Source organism: Silurus meridionalis, chromosome 4 (assembly GCF_014805685.1).
Source record: "Silurus meridionalis isolate SWU-2019-XX chromosome 4, ASM1480568v1, whole genome shotgun sequence".
Lineage (NCBI taxonomy): Eukaryota > Metazoa > Chordata > Actinopteri > Siluriformes > Siluridae > Silurus > Silurus meridionalis.
The window spans coordinates 41,288,009-41,304,103 of NC_060887.1; the positions used below are offsets into that span (position 1 = coordinate 41,288,009).

The 16,095-nt window shown below is 44.8% G+C and overlaps 1 protein-coding gene across 8 annotated transcripts in view; it reads right to left on the reverse strand.

Annotated features, from left to right (window-relative positions):
* Nucleotides 1-16,095, reverse strand: part of si:ch73-103b11.2 (trichohyalin) — an 81,458-nt gene that overhangs the window by 21,634 nt on the left and 43,729 nt on the right. For 7 of the 8 annotated variants that reach the window (XM_046846966.1, XM_046846965.1, XM_046846967.1 and 4 more), the window contains exons 7-12: nt 8,371-8,464; nt 7,505-8,129; nt 4,030-4,177; nt 3,796-3,906; nt 3,222-3,278; nt 1,850-1,918 (exon numbers count right to left, since the gene is read on the reverse strand). In XM_046846966.1, coding sequence (XP_046702922.1) covers nt 1,850-1,918; nt 3,222-3,278; nt 3,796-3,906; nt 4,030-4,177; nt 7,505-8,129; nt 8,371-8,464 — 1,104 coding nt within the window. The remainder of the gene's footprint in view (nt 1-1,849; nt 1,919-3,221; nt 3,279-3,795; nt 3,907-4,029; nt 4,178-7,504; nt 8,130-8,370; nt 8,465-16,095) is intronic. The other variant, XM_046846972.1, reaches the window with a different exon arrangement.

The window sequence follows — 16,095 nt, forward strand, 5'->3', positions numbered from 1 at the left end:
GATGTGGAGGTGTGGAGGTGGGGATGTGGAGATGTACAGTGTGGAAGTGTGGAGGTGTGGAGGTGTGGAGGTGTGAGATGTGGAGGTGTGGGGATGTGGAGATGTAGAGATGTGGAGGTGTGAGATGTGGAGGTGGAGGTGTGGGGATGTGGAGATGTACAGTGTTGGAGTGTGGAGGTGTAGGTGTGGAGATGTGGAGGTGTGGAGATGTGGAGGTGTGGAGGTGTGGAGATGTAGAGATGTGGAGGTGTAGGTGTGGAGATGTGGAGGTGTGGAGATGTGGAGGTGGGGAGGTGTGGAGATGTAGAGATGTGGAGTGTGGAGGTGTAGAGATGTGGAGGTGTGGAGGTGTAGAGATGTGGAGGTGTGGGAGGTGTGGAGGTGTGGAGATGTGGAGATGTGGAGGTGTAGAAGTGTGGAGGTGTAGAGGTGTGGAGATGTGGAGGTGTGGGAGGTGTGGGGATGTGGAGATGTACAGTGTTGGAGGTGTGGAGGTGTGGAGGTGTGGAGATGTGGAGGTGTGGGGAGGTGGGGATGTGGAGATGTACAGTGTTGGAAGTGTGGAGGTGTAGAGGTGTGGAGATGTGGAGTGTGGAGGTGTGGGGATGTGGAGATGTACAGTGTTGGAAGTGTGGAGGTGTAAAGGTGTGGAGATGTAGAGATGTGGAGGTGTGGGGATGTGAGATGTACAGTGTGGAAGTGTGGAGGTGTAGAGTGTGGAGGTGTGGAGGTGTGTGGAGGTGTGAGGTGTGGGGATGTGGAGGTGTACAGTGTGGAAGTGTGGAGGTGTAAAGATGTGGAGATGTGGAGGTGTATGTGGAGGTGTGGAGATGTGGAGATGTACAGTGTTGGAGGTGTGGAGGTGTAAAGGTGTGGAGATGTGGAGGTGGGGAGGTGTGGGGATGTGGAGATGTACAGTGTGGAAGTGTGGAGGTAAAGGTGTGGAGATGTGGAGGTGTGAGGTGTGGGGATGTGGAGATGTACAGTGTTGGAAGTGTGGAGGTGTAAAGGTGTGGAGATGTGGAGGTGTGGGGAGGTGGGGATGTGGAGGTGGAGATGTACAGTGTTGGAAGTGTGGAGGTGTAAAGGTGTGGAGATGTGGAGGTGTGGGGAGGTGGGGATGTGGAGATGTGGAGGTGTGGAGGTGTGGGGATGTGGAGATGTACAGTGTTGGAAGTGTGGAGGTGTAAAGGTGTGGAGATGTGGAGGTGTAGAAGTGTGGAGGTGTGGGGATGTGGAGATGGAAAGGTATGGAGGTGTGGGGATGTGGAGATGTACAGTGTTGGAAGTGTGGAGGTGTAAAGGTGTGGAGATGTGGAGGTGTGGGGAGGTGTGGGGATGTGGAGATGTACAGTGTTGGAAGTGTGGAGGTGTAAAGGTGGAGATGTGGAGGTGTGGGGAGGTGTGGGGATGTGGAGATGTACAGTGTTGGAAGTGTGGAGGTGTAAAGGTGTGGAGATGTGGAGGTGTGGGGAGGTGTGGGGATGTGGAGATGTACAGTGTTGGAAGTGTGGAGGTGTAAAGGTGTGGAGGTGTAAAGGTGGAGATGTGGAGATGTACAGTGTTGGAAGTGTGGAGGTGTAGAGATGTGGAGGTGTAAAGGTGTGGAGGTGTGTGGAGGTGTGGAGATGTACAGTGTTGGAAGTGTGGAGGTGTCAAAACATGTGGACAAATCAATCTCTCCATCCAGATCCACCGCCTGATAGAATACACACTCAGGTAAGCTTTCAAACACACACACAAACGCACACGCGTACACACACATACACACAAACACACACACACTTGTGCACACGCACACTCGCACACACTCTTATACAGAATATATGCACCAAACACTGAGACTAACCTCTTCAGCGATGGAGTCTCTGTAATATCTCAGACTTTGATCAGTAAGAACAAACCAGTGCTTCTTCCACTAAAACACACACACACACACACACATTAGATATCATCAAAGGAACATCCACATGAATACCAAGACCAGATGTTTCCCAGCAGAACATCATCCAGAACATAACACTGATTCATTAGACCACACCTCCTTCTCCATCGCTCCATTGTCCAGCTTTCACGTAGGAGCTTTGGGTGGGGTAGAGGTTCAGCATGGGTTTTCTAAACGCGCTCTGCAGCTACACAGCTTCATACGCAGCAAACAGTAATGCTTTGAGTGTTCTGACGTCTTTCAATCAGATCCAGCATCAACTTCTTCAACAGTCAGTGCTATAAGAGATCTTCTGTGGGACTAGACCTGACAGACTCACCTTCTCTCCTCACACACATAAATGATTCTTGAGAGTCCATGACCCTGTCACTGGGGAACCAGTTCTTCTTCTTTGGAGCACTTTTAGAGAACTTTTTAGAGTTAAATCTCTATCATGCAAAAAGGAAGATATGCGTGAACATGATCCAGAAACACCACCATCCTCTGTGGGCCAAAGCTCATTTAAAATGTACTGAGGTAAAGTGGAGAACTCTTCTGTGGTCAGATGAATCAAAATTTGACTTTCTTTTTGGAAACCATGTCCTCTGGACTAAAGAGAAGAGGGACCATCTGGCTTGATATTAGCCCTCAGTTCAGAAAGCTGCATCTCTGATGGTATGAAGTGCATCAGCGTGGACATTTATAAAGGATCCATCAATGCTGAACGCTGTAGACGGTTTTAGAGCAACAAATGCTTCCATCCAGGAAACGTCTTTTAGGGAAGGTCTTGGATATTTGAGCAGGACAATGCTAACTGCATCTATTACTACAGCATGAGCTCCTGCGTTCCAGAGTCTGGGTGGTGAACTGGTCTGTCTGCAGTCTAGACGTCTCACTAAATAAGAACATTTGGTGCATCATGAAATGAAAAACACAACAAAGGAAACCCAGAACTGTTGAGCAGCTAGAAACCTGTAACAGACACATATGGGAGAACATAACAACATAACTCCCAAAACTTCAGCAACTGCTCTCCTCAGATCCCAGACGTATACAGACAGGAGACGTGGAGCTACACAGAGGGAAACATGATCCTGTAACCACTGTTTTGAAATATTTACATATTATTATTTAAATAGTACAATTTAAGAAAATCTTGTTAGTAAAGTTCATAATATAAGATGAGAGATTTTTCTTTGCCTGAATAAATATTATTATGATTATTACATCCGTCTATTTAAGTGTACACATGCTCATGTTTTTAAGGTTCTACACACACACACACACACACACTCACCAGGCCATCCTCATACAGTTTTGTCATCCATCCTTTCTTAAAGTTCAGTAGATCAGGCTGGAAGAGAAAACAATAAAAATTCAGTGCACACACACACACACACACACACACACACACACACACACACACACACACACCTACACATGCAGTGTACATGTTAGTACCTTATTCTTATTGAGCTTCATCTGCGTACTCGTCTTCACACACATCTGTGTTCATACACACTGTTTCCCTCCGTACTACCGCTTATGAACTGCGTGTGTGTTTCAGCGTTTAGAAGATTTGACGCTGCTAACAGCTATTTATATCAGGGGTGTGTGAGGTGTGGGGCTGAGTATGAGGCTTACACAGGCAGCTAAACCTGATATACACACACACACACACACACACACACACACACACACACACACACACAAAACCACTCAAAAAATACTTAGACTACCCAGTCAAAAGTGTAAAACCATTTATATTTAGTACAAACTAAGCACACACACACACACACTCAATACACTTGTACAGTAATCACGCTAAAGGAGCATTAGAGTAATAAATCATTGGATGTTGTGTTTCTCACCGTCATGGACGACTCTGTAACTCGGCGGTCCAGACTCTTCGCTCTCCTGTACACGGCCATTCTTCCGGAAAAATCCGTTACGCTTCCAGTTCCAGCATCTAATGAGAGATCCTGAAACACAGAGTGATGATGATAAAGATGTCAGAAGTGTACCTGTTTCCGAGCAGATGTGTGTGTGTGTGTGTGTGTGTGTGTGTGTGTGTGTGTGTGTGTGTGGTGATGTCAGAAGCGTACCTGTTTCTGAGCAGGGAGACGCCTCTCACTGCGTCCTGTCCTCTGATTGGTGGATTGACTGGAGGAGGAGGAGTTTTCTGTTGTGTCCATGTGCTCCAATGCATCTGTTGACTGTTGCATCTCAAATCTTTCAATCACTTGAGCACGCCTATTACACACACCCACACACACACACACACACACACCACCCACACACACACAATAACAGTTGAAATACACTGAATTAATTTCAATGGATCAGCAATTGTGTTTTATTAAGTATTACAAATATCATAAAGAAACTAAAATGTGTGTGTGTGTGTGTGTGTGTGTGTGTGTGTGTGTGTGTGTGTGTGTGTTGGAGAGGGAGCAGATGAAAGCATGGTGGAAAGCACTCAGGAATCCAGGAACAGCGGCAATGAGCAGCAGTGTGTGTGTGTGTGTGTGTGTGTGTGTGTGTGTGTGTGTGTGTGTGTGTAAATGATGAGAAAAAGCAGAGGAATCAGTGGGCGTGGCAGAAGGCAGGAGGAGACTGATGTTCTGATGAGCGCCTGAAAGGAGAAAGAAGAAGAAGATAAAATAAAGACTAATATAGAGCATGATAAACAGAGAGAGAGAGAGAGAGAGATAGAGAAACAAAGTGTGAGATGAACATAGACAGAGACAGAAGATAAGACAGACAGACAGAGAAACAGACGGTGAGACAGACAGAGACTGTGAGACAGACAGACAGAAACACTGTAAAACAGACAGACAGCCAGAGAGAGAGCGGCAGAGCGGCAGACTGTAAGACAGACAGAGAGACAGACTGTGAGACAGAGAGAAACAGATTGTAAGACAGATAGAAAGACAGACAGACAGACAGACAGACAGACAGACAGACAGACAGAGGGTAAGATAGACAGACAATGAAATGAAAGCGTTGATCTCTACTTGATGTAAAATGACTATCATGTGATTGTATTATAAAAGATATGTAATAATGGCAAAATAACACATAATTGTCTATCAAGTCTGTGTGTATGTGTGTGTTTAGAATGTTGTACAATGTTATGTAGATGTAATAGTACAGTAACGGCACTAGATGGCAGCAAACTCCACCCATTACAGGCCAGAATAACACACAGACGAGTGCCATGTTGACTTGGTCTGACACAAGAGAACTACAATACCCATAATGCACATAGTTACTGACACCAGGAAAACACACACACACACACACACACACACACACACACACACACACACACACACACACACACACCAACACTTTATAAAGCAGTATTTACATGTTTAGTATACACACACCTGTAAGTACCCCTGACCATCACAACCTGTTATGATTCTTCCTCATCTGTATCCACAAAGTTAAAACCACACAGTTGTATCAAAAGTCTCCATGTTACAATTTCCCTCAGAACTGAGCCATGACTTCCTCAACCCCATGAAACACCTGGAGATTAACTAGAATACTGAATTTACTCCAGACCTCCTCATCGGTGTCTGATCTCACTAAAGCTCTTGTGAATGAATAATCACTATCCCCTCAGAGTCATACCCCAAAATAGTGTGCAAAGATTTACAGAGGGCAATGCACAGGGGGGGGTATACACATTAGCTATATTACCGGGGGTGAAGCCCAGGAGGTATATATGAGCTATAGTACTGGGAGTAGACACTGGGGTATACACATGGGGTTTGGTACAAAGGGTATAAAGCAGGGGGTATACATATGAGATTTGGTACAGGGGGTATACAGCAAAGGGTATACACATGGGATTTGGTACAGGGGGTATCCAGCAAAGGGTATACACATGGGATTTGGTTCAGGTGTATACAGCAGGGGTATACACATGGGATTTGGTTCAAGGTGTATACAGCAGGGGGTATACACATGGGATTTGATTCAGGGATATACAGCAGGGGTATACACATGGGATTTGGTACAGGGGGTATCCAGCAAAGGGTATACACATGGGATTTGGTTCAGGGTGTATACAGCAGGGGGTATACTAATGGGATGTGGTTCAGGGTATAAACAGCAGGTGATATACTCATGAGATTTGATTCAGGGATATACAGCAGGGGTATACACATGGGATTTGGTACAGGGGGTATCCAGCAAAGGGTATACACATGGGATTTGGTTCAAGGTGTACAGCAGTGGGTATACTAATGGGATGTGGTTCAGGGTGTATACAGCAGGGGATATACACATGGGATTTGATTCAGGGTGTAAACAGCAGGTGGTATACACATGGGATTTGGTTCAAGGTGTATACAGCACGGATATACTAATAGGATGTGATTCAGGGTGTAAGCAGCAGGTGATATACTCATGAGATTTGATTCAGGGATATACAGCAGGGGGTATACACATGGGATTTGGTACAGGGGGTATCCAGCAAAGGGTATACACATGGGATTTGGTTCAGCGTGTATACAGCAGGGATATACTAATGGGATGTGGTTCAGGGTGTATACAGCCGTGATATACTCATGGGAATTAAAACGGGGTATACAGCAGGGGGTTATACACATGGGATTTGGTAAAGGAGGTATTTAGCAGGGGTATACACATGGGAATTAGTTCTGGGACTACACAAGACATAAGCACAAGAAAAATATAAAGTATATTACAATGACCCTGCAGCCATGGTACCATCCACAACCAACTTCCCCATGTCCCTGATATTTTAGTCTGCGAATTGCTGCATGCTGCCCTGATCACACAAACCTCTCCCTTCCTTCCTTCTTCAAAATCATGGCCTCAACATTTCCAACCAAGCACTGCCATGTATGTTTCTTTGGGTGGAAAGTGTGGATGTGTTTTCACTAAAACATCTTACAACTTGAATCCCCAGGTAGTCTTCAAGCTGCTGTACAGATACAGATCACTTGAGTTTTATGGCATGAAAAATCTCTGGGAAGTGCAGGTGCAGTTTGACATCCTACCCATTTAGCTTCAGAAGTTCCTGCTCACTGCAGTGTGTTTCCCTCTACATGTTTGTGCTCCCTCTTAAGTATACCAAAATAGTCCTTATGGTATTATGGCACAAGGGGCCACAAGCATATACCATGAATTTTGAGAAACAGAACCTTTAGGAAAGGTTCATAAACTGCATCCTGCAGAGTCAAGCAGATGCTCTAGACATCAACATGGCCGAGGAGGACCTTTGACCTTCACCCTGATTAAATAACATAGACCATTATAGTAGACGAGTAAAGCTGAAAACTCTTTAGCACCTCTCCCGGATCTGATTAAAGAGTCTGCTGTTCTGCATCAGGTTCACTGGATGACATCAGCACCCTGATTTGCTGCTGAGAAGACTCCAGTAAGTTCATTCTGAATTGAAAGCGCAGACTCTATGACCAAGTTATGGTCAAGCCAAGGAACACCTGAAGAACCAGCAAATCCCTAAAGGTAATGTGTCTGGAGTGTGAAAACCAGTGTATGTTTGTGCGTGTGTGTTTCTACTGGTGTGTATGTTCTCACTTCCTCTGATGGCCGAACAGTCTCTCCACCTCCTCTCTGCCCGGGCTTCGGGTTCTCGCTCTCAGTTCTTGCCGCTTGCGCTCAGAACGAAACGCCTCGCGATGGCTCAGCCTTCTGGCACGGGGGACATCTGCCAGTGCTGCGTAGCTCCGCCCACCTAGCCCAGGCTTAACGTTCATTCCTCCAGCCTCTGATTGGTTAGCTCCACCCACTCTTTTGTCACGACTTCGCCTCTCAGAGCTCGACTCAGAGTCGAGAGAGCTCTGAGAGGACGAGAGCGGTGATGCTAGAGTGTGTGTGTTGGTGGAGGTGCATGAGGAAGGAGATTGCAGTGTGTGTGCTGTTGGCGATGTGTGTGGAGCATCGACAGATTGTGAAACAGTGGGTGTGTCTGTAAAGTCTGAGTGTGTAGTGTGTGTGTCAAGTGAAGTGTGGTGTGTGTTGTGTGAGGACAAGGAGAGGAAGAGCGCAGGTTCCGAGGTGCTGTACCTCAGACGAGAGGAAGAGGAGGATGAGGATAGGGAAGATAGCGCTTCCTGCAAGGGCTGCTCAGGTTTGGGTTTTTCCAATGAAAAGTAGCCGCTCTCCACCCTTGGCTTACGTCCTCCAATCACACGCTCCGATTCTGATAATGCATACAGATGGTAGCACACACATGCACACAATTATAACAATACATTATTTGAACAATTATCTATTTAAAAAAGTGTGTGTAAGTGTGTGTGTCAAGTCAAGTCAAGAAGCTTTTATTGTCATTTCAACCATATATAGCTGATGCAGTATACAGTGAAATGAAACAACGTTTCTCCTGTGTGTGTGTGTGTGTGTGTGTGTGTGTGTGTGTGTGTGTGTGTGTGTATGTATACCTCTCACAGGCTCAGCTCCATCAGACTGAACCACACTGTTACTGGCACACAGGACACTACTGCTCGTTACTGTGACCTTGGCCGGGCCAGGTTCCTACACAGAAAGAGAGGGAGGGAGGGAGAGGAGAGAGAGAGAGCGAGAGAGAGAGAGAGAGAGAGAGAGAGAGAGAGAGAGATGGATAGAGGTTGAGGTTTAACAGAAACATTTTTCTATTTTGCATTTTTTTTATCCATGTTAATATATTTTAGTAAAAGGGAGGTCAATAAATAAATAAACATAAATATATGTGTATAAACGGAAAAACAGAAAGATACATGTAGCTTTCACCTATTAAAATAAGTTAGGGGTCATAAATGAAAGCTTTATATTTGGAGCTGCTCTAGAAGTTAAAAAGGAGTTGGTTATAATGAACTTTACACAGAGTCTCATTTACACAAAAAATATGATTGAAACTAAGGAAATTATAGTCATATAATAGACATATAACTCGTAAAAAGCAGTTGAAATTTTCAGTCTCTTTGCTACGAGTCTTTTGCGCATTGTTTCAGGATCTAGAGTTGATATCCGCAAGTGTTTGTTCTTGCGTGTTATCCACACTGCACGTGTAACTGTTCCTATTAATTAGTTTAGCAATTCATTTAAGCGTTTAAGCGTCTTCTTTCCTCAAATTTGTATTTCATTAAGGTGGGCCACATGTCCGTCTGTAGCTATTGCCCCGTGAATGATCCTCCACTGCAGGTCTGCAGTACGCTTCTCTACAGGCGGGTTATACAGGGTCCTCCACCTGTCCCAAACCACAAAGTCTGGGTTTAACATCTCTGTCCACCCTGAGGCTTTTTGTCTTTTTAAAGAGTCTTGTGCAGGACCTTTACTGTGAGGTGGTACATAGCTTTCTTTGTCATGTCCTTGAAGAGACGTGTCTGTGGTGTTTTAAAGGACAGGATGAAGTCTGAGGCTTCCGTTTCTCCCCCTCACGTATGGCTGGGAAGATTTTCAGTCCTGGGAAATCAGTGTCATCGGGGTGAAGAATAGAGGTTCTTCGGGTGCCCATCGTTCTGGTGTGTCTCCATCTGTCTTAACTCTTACCACCTTTTTCCAGGTGTGTAGCATGGAATTGTAAAACGGGGTAAGTTCAGAGAGAATCATCTCCATGAGTTCCATTAGAAACATGTTTGTGAAGGTTGAGGTTACCTTCTCGCCTCAGAATAGCATTTGCAGTCTTTTCCCGCACCACATCTTTGCTGTATAGAAGCCTCTGTGCAACTTGAATTCTGAACGCACTGATTCTGCTCCTCACGTCCACCAGTCCCTGCCCACCTTCCTGTAATGGTAGGTATACAGGCTGCTGCTTGTGTCCAGTGTTGTCCACTCCAAAAGAAGTTTACAGATGTCCTTTGTATGTTCTTGATCAGTTCTTCTGGTGGTTCCATCACAGTGGTCTTATGCCACAATGTTGAGGCAGCCAGATTGTTTACTACCAGAAAACTTCCTCTGTAAGACAAATGTGTTAACTCCCTTAAAACACTTTCTAAATCTTTAGTCCATCTTTTCTCCATTGTTCATGTTTTGCCAGTTGACTTTGGCAGAAGAAGCCTTTTCATATAGTCTGATGGTTTTAGTTAAAAGCATGACATCATCTTTTTCTGTGATAAAAACTGTGACATCTTCTGCGTACACAGATAGCATCACTTTAAAATGCCCTTATGCAGTTGTCCAGAAAGTGGGCAGCCTTGCCGTATGCCTCTTGTCACAGGTGTTGGGGCGCTTAAGCCTTCTCCCGCCTTCACCATCACATACACATTGGAGCTCAGCAGCTGTATGTAGGAGATAAAACCCTCTCCAAAGCCAAAGTGTTTCAGGACGTTAAAGTGATATCCATGGTCTACATGATCGAATGCTTTCTCCTGGTCTAAAGACAGGACTCCCAGGTTACTGTTGTTTGCCTGATTCAAATCAACCATGTCTCTTAATAGAAAGAGGTTGTCTATTATGGACCTCTGAGGGACACAGTAGGTTTGGTCACTTCTGAGTAGATGGTTTAAAACGTGTTTAAGTCTGTTAGCAAGACACTTGGAGAAGATTTTATAATCCACACACAGCAAAGATACAGGTCTCCAGTTCTATAAAAGTCCCAAGTCTCCTTTTTTTTGGAGAAGTGACATGACGGCTCGCCTACAGCTTACAGGATGTCTTTTATTTTCTATACATTCTGTTACAACGTCAAATAGGTATTTGATATCAGATCAAGTCAAGAAGCTTTTATTTTCATGTGACGCAGTACACAGTGAAATGAAACAACGTTCTCCTGAACCCTGGTGCAACATACAACAAGAATCACAGAAAACACAGAGTTTACGACTAGTGCATGTCCTCGCCACATAAAGTGCATCGTGTGCAACCTGGTGCAAACAGTGTAAAGACAACACAAGACAGTTTAGGACAAACACACAAAACACAAAATAAAAACACCAGTAAACCTGCTGTATATTACACACTGCGGTGTGTAAAATACGTAAAGTGAACATTGTAAGTAACAAAAAATTTAAACAAAATGTTGTGCAAAAGAGCAACAGCAATAAATCTAAAAAAAAAAAAAAAGATCAAAGAAAAACGGCATGTAAACAGTTTATGGTAATGAGGTGATGTAATGTGAGTGGTGCTGAAGACATGGGTATGAGAAATGAATACCAGTGTGTGTTTGTGTCCGGGTTGTACAGATCAGTCACACAGTCCTCACTATCCTCTGTAGGGTCTTACGATCCGAGACAGTGCAGTTCCCAAACCAGGCAGTGATGCAGATGCTCAAGATGCTCTCAATGGTCCCTCTGTAGAACATCGTCAGGATGGGGGGAGGGAGATGAGTTTTCCTCAGCCTTCTCAGGAAGTAGAGACGCTGCTGGGCTTTTTTGGTGATGGAGCTGGATCCCTCCGCCAGTTGAACACCAAGGAATTTGGTGCTCTTGACGATCTCCACTGAGGATCCATCAACGATTAGTGGAGATTGGTCGCTCTGTGTTCTCCTGCAGTCAACAACCATCTCTTTCATTTAGTCAATGTTCAGAAAAAGGTTATTGGCACCACACCAGGCTGTTAACCGTTGCACCTCCTCTCTGTATGCTGACTCATAGTTCTTGCTGATGGGACCCACCAGGGTCGTAGAAGTGTTGGTAGAACTCTGCGATTTGTCCGTCTTTTCCAGGAGATCGTCTAGTCGATAACTGCCTCATTGCCTCTGTGAGTTCTTTAAAAGTGATCTCGCTGTCCAAGTCCTCTTTTTGCATCTGCAGGGGCTGTGGCAGTTCCTTGAGCAGATCTTCCATGGATTCAGTATCCCAGTGAACACTTTCGGCACTGTGTAGTTGTTTAGAAATTCACTTAATAAGTTTCTCATTTCACTGGGATCTGATGTAAGAGAAACGTAAGGACGAATAAGATGATACAATGTCATCTGTTGCACAATTTTGCTTTGTAGGTTGAAGAAGGTGGCACAGTACCTTGCTCTTATCAGTGTTTCTTTTGCTTGTTCCTCCAGCAGAGAGCGAAGTTCTTGTCTTTTTTTCCTCAGTCCATCTGCTTTTACAGCTCCATTACTGTTCAGCATTTTATTTTCTAAAAGTTTGATGTCCTTTTGTAAAGTCTGTTTTCTTGATCATGGCTGATGAGTGTGATGTATAGTCCTGCCAGAGAATTGTGATATTGACTTTCCCCACCTCCTGCCATTGACTCAGGTTCTCAAAAAGTGTCTTTTTCAGTTTCCAGTTGTTCCAAAAAGATTTACAATTTTCAATAAAACAAGCATCTTGTAGTAATTTTGCATAAAAAATCCAGATTGGTTTCAGTCCTCTTTGTGTTTACTTCTAAAGGTGAAGATCACCTTGTTGTTCCATGACTTTTTTAAATCTAATCTCATTCCACTGATTCTGTTCTGTTTCATTTTCATCCATGTGTATTGCTGCACTCTCTCATGTCTTTGTTTTTCAAATGTCCATCATCTGTAATTCTCTGTAATTTTCCCTAACAAGGCATTTGACTGATTGTGAGGTTCTTCCCCATTTCTGTCAAAAATAAAATCAATTATACAGTTCCAGTCACCCCCGAGTGCACAGCACACGCTATCGTCATACTTTACAATTACAGTAATCCCCCGTTGGTTACGTTCTAAAACAGCCTGCGATAAACGAAAAACCGCGATAAACAGCTCAAAAATACTATTTTATGTATACAGTCAAATCAAATCAAATCAGATTTTATTTGTCACATACACATACATACAGAGTACGACATGCAGTGAAATGCTTTTTACGACGGTCCGGCATGAGGGAATAGGATAGGGAGAAAAAGAAAACAAGGGGAAAAAAAGGCAGATAAATAAAGTATTAAACTATATAGAATATAAGAATATATAAAAATATATATGAGAAAAAAAGGTGTATATACAAAATATGCTTGTGGCAGAAAACAGTAAATCAGTAAACAATTTAAGGTGGTTTATGTGATTGTCCTTAAAGTGACCGTGTGCGGTGTGGTGTGGTATAAAGTGACCGTGTGCGGTGTGGTATGGTATAAAGTAACCGTGAGCGGTGTGGTATAAAGTGCACTGTGCTGTCCAGAGTCCGGAGTTTAAAGTGTTGTAGTGCGAAAAGAAAAATATGTGCAGAGAAAAAGTGTGATGATGGAGAGATTGGGACAGTTTTTAGATCCTGGGTGTTTCCTGGTTTAAACTCCAAATACCCTGTCAGAAGAAGCTCCTCCTCATTCTCTCTGTGTTCGCTTTCAGGGAGCGGAAGCGTTTCCCTGAACGCAACAAAGAAAAGAGTCCATTGTTAGGATGGCTGAGGTCCTTCACAATCTTCCTGGCTCTGGTCCTGTAGATGTCCTGCAGGTTAGGAAGCTCGGTGTGGATGGTACGTTTAGCTGAACGCACCACCTTCTGGAGGCCTCACCTGTCCTCCATGGTGCTGTTCCCGAACCAGGAAGTGATGCTACCTGTCGGAACGCTCTCAATGGTACAAGTGTAAAAAGTCTTCAGCACCTAAGAGGGTAGTTTAAAGTCCCTTAAGCGTCTCAGATGGTACAGACGCTGCCAGGCGTCTTCACCAGGGTGTTGGTGTGACAGGACCAAGACAGGTCCTGTGTGATGTGAACACCAAGGTACCGGAAACTGTCCACTCTCTCCACTGGGGTCCCATTGATGTTTAGCGGTTGGTATGACTGCTTCTGCTTCGTGCTGAAGTCCACTATCAACTCCTTAGTCTTGCTGACGTTTAGGAGAAGGTTGTTCTTCTGGCACCATCTCTCCAGGTTTTTAACCTTCTGTAGGTAGGCAGTCTCGTCATTGTTGGAGTTCAAGCCCACCACAACAGTGTCGTTAGCAAACTTGATGGTGGTGGAGTTGGAAGTGGCCACACAGTCGTATTTGACAGCGAGTACAGCAGGGGGCTCAGAACACAACCCTGGGGAGCTCCAGTGCTGAAGGTGAGGGTGGGTGAGGTGTGTTTGCCCACCCGTATGGCTTGTAGTCTTTCTGTCAGGAAGGTAGAGATCCACTGGCACAGAGTCCCAGAACCTCTAACTTAGAGGTGAGTGTGGAGGGAATTATGGTGTTAAATGCTAAACTGTAGTCCACAAACAGCATCTTTGTATAATTCCCATTTCTGTGGTCTAGGTGGCTCATCGTAGTGGGAAGGAGATGAGCAATGGCGTCCTCAGTAGAACGATTCTGACGGTACACGAACTGTAATGGGTCCAGTGTGTCCGGTAGTGAGGCAGTGATGAAGTCTCTGACCAGTCTTTCAAAGCACTTCATCACTACTGAGGTCTGGGCTACAGGGCAATAGTAGTTAAGGCAGGTGGGCTGGGGTTTCTTCAGGACAGGAACAATGGTGGACTGTTTAAAGCCTGAGGGGACAACAGACTGTTCCAGAGAGATGTTGAATAGCTCAGTGAACACCGGTGCTAGCTGGTCAGCGCAGGCTTTCAGAACCCAACCTGTAATGCCATCTGGTCATGCTGCCTTCCTGGTATTCACTCTCTTGAATGCCCTCCTCACGTAATGCTCCGAGATGGTGAACGTGTTTACCTCTCCGGCTCTCTCTGCATGAACGCTGTTTGTGCCACTAGCGCCACTAGCCTCAAAATAAACATAAAAGGTGTTTAGCTCGTCTGCCAGAGAAGCGTCCGCATTCACCATTCTAGAAGATGGTGTTCTATAGTCCGTGATTGTACTTAGTCCCTGCCACAGGCTCCTAGAGCCACCATGTTGGAACTGTGACTCTAGTTTCCTCCCGTAGCGGCGCTTTGCATCCTTCACCACTCTGCAAACACTGTAAGACGCAGCCTTGTAATCGTCCATGTCCCCGGTGGCGAGCCCCGTGTTGTAGGCAGCGGAGCGGGATCTCAGAGCATCGCGGATGGTTTTATCCACCCACGGCTTCTGGTTGGGAAACTGTACTGTACTGTATTAACATTCTACTTCATTTTATAATTAATCATAATATTTTTATTAATATATTTCATTATTTCAACATAAAACTCCTAAAAACAATTCCCTATCAGTGTTTTGGTCTCTGGTGCTCTCCGCGAGACACCGGAAAAATCAGCTAAACTTATCATTGATGTGGCAAATGCAATTCCGCGATAAACTAAAACACAGTAAAGTGGGGGGATTACTGTACTTTCTTTATTTCTGAAAGTGCCAGTGCCTCATGACTAACTGTCTTCTGTAGCATTAGCGCAGATTATATAAAATTGTCCACATCTGGAAAAAAAAAATTATTTTACCTGGGCGATTTTACCAAAGGTTTTGTCAAGAAATTCATTAATTTCTTCCAGAAAGTAAAAATGTCATCTGTAACCTGTGACCTAACATCAGACATCTCAGAGTGTACCCTCATCACTCATTTCAGCTTCCACCATTACTTTATATTCTGACCTGTCCATCTCCACTATATTATTGACCTCACCTACACTGTCTTATTCTTATTTAAAACCTTAACACAGGCCCTGTAGAGGAGCTTCCCCGACACTGTCTTAAAGTTCACCTCCCCTTCACCCCTGCATGCCAGGAGGGGGCGCTCACACCCGTCAAGGTCAGGAGCGACATCCAGCTGGGGAAAGTGTTCCTCCTCTACAGGACTGGTCTCACCGATTTCATTGTGCTTCAGCTGATGTTAGTGTCACCCTTCAGCAGTGTAGGAGCTGGTTAGCGATGTGCAGGGAACCGGAGTCCCATACATTTTTCCGAAAACAAAATAAAGGTTTACGGTAAAAGACTGGTAGTCCAGACACATCCAGAATGTTTGTGTCCATTTAAAACAAAGTTCTGTCCAGTCCTAGTCCTCCACCCATGTGCAAGAGTTCACTGGTTGCTGTTCTTCACACCAGGTTCCTAGACCCGGTTAAGCATCTCTGGATAAACTGGAGGCGAAATATTGCAGTTCTGCTGGCGAGAGGAACCAGCCCTTGCCCTCCTTCCTCCTTGGGTAGATGGAGGACACACTCAGAATCCAGTGCAGACCATCCCAGTAGAAATCGACAAGCAGGGCCTGGATGTTTGCTAGCAGGTTTGCCAGAGAGACGACACTGCCAGGTTGATCACCAGCGTATGCCCCCTGTAGGACATCTTTGGAACCAGCCGCTTCCACCTGCTCAGTCTGCCTCTGATGTGCTCTATAGTGCCTTCACAGTTTTTATTCAAAAACTCATGATTCCTCAGGTAGACATCC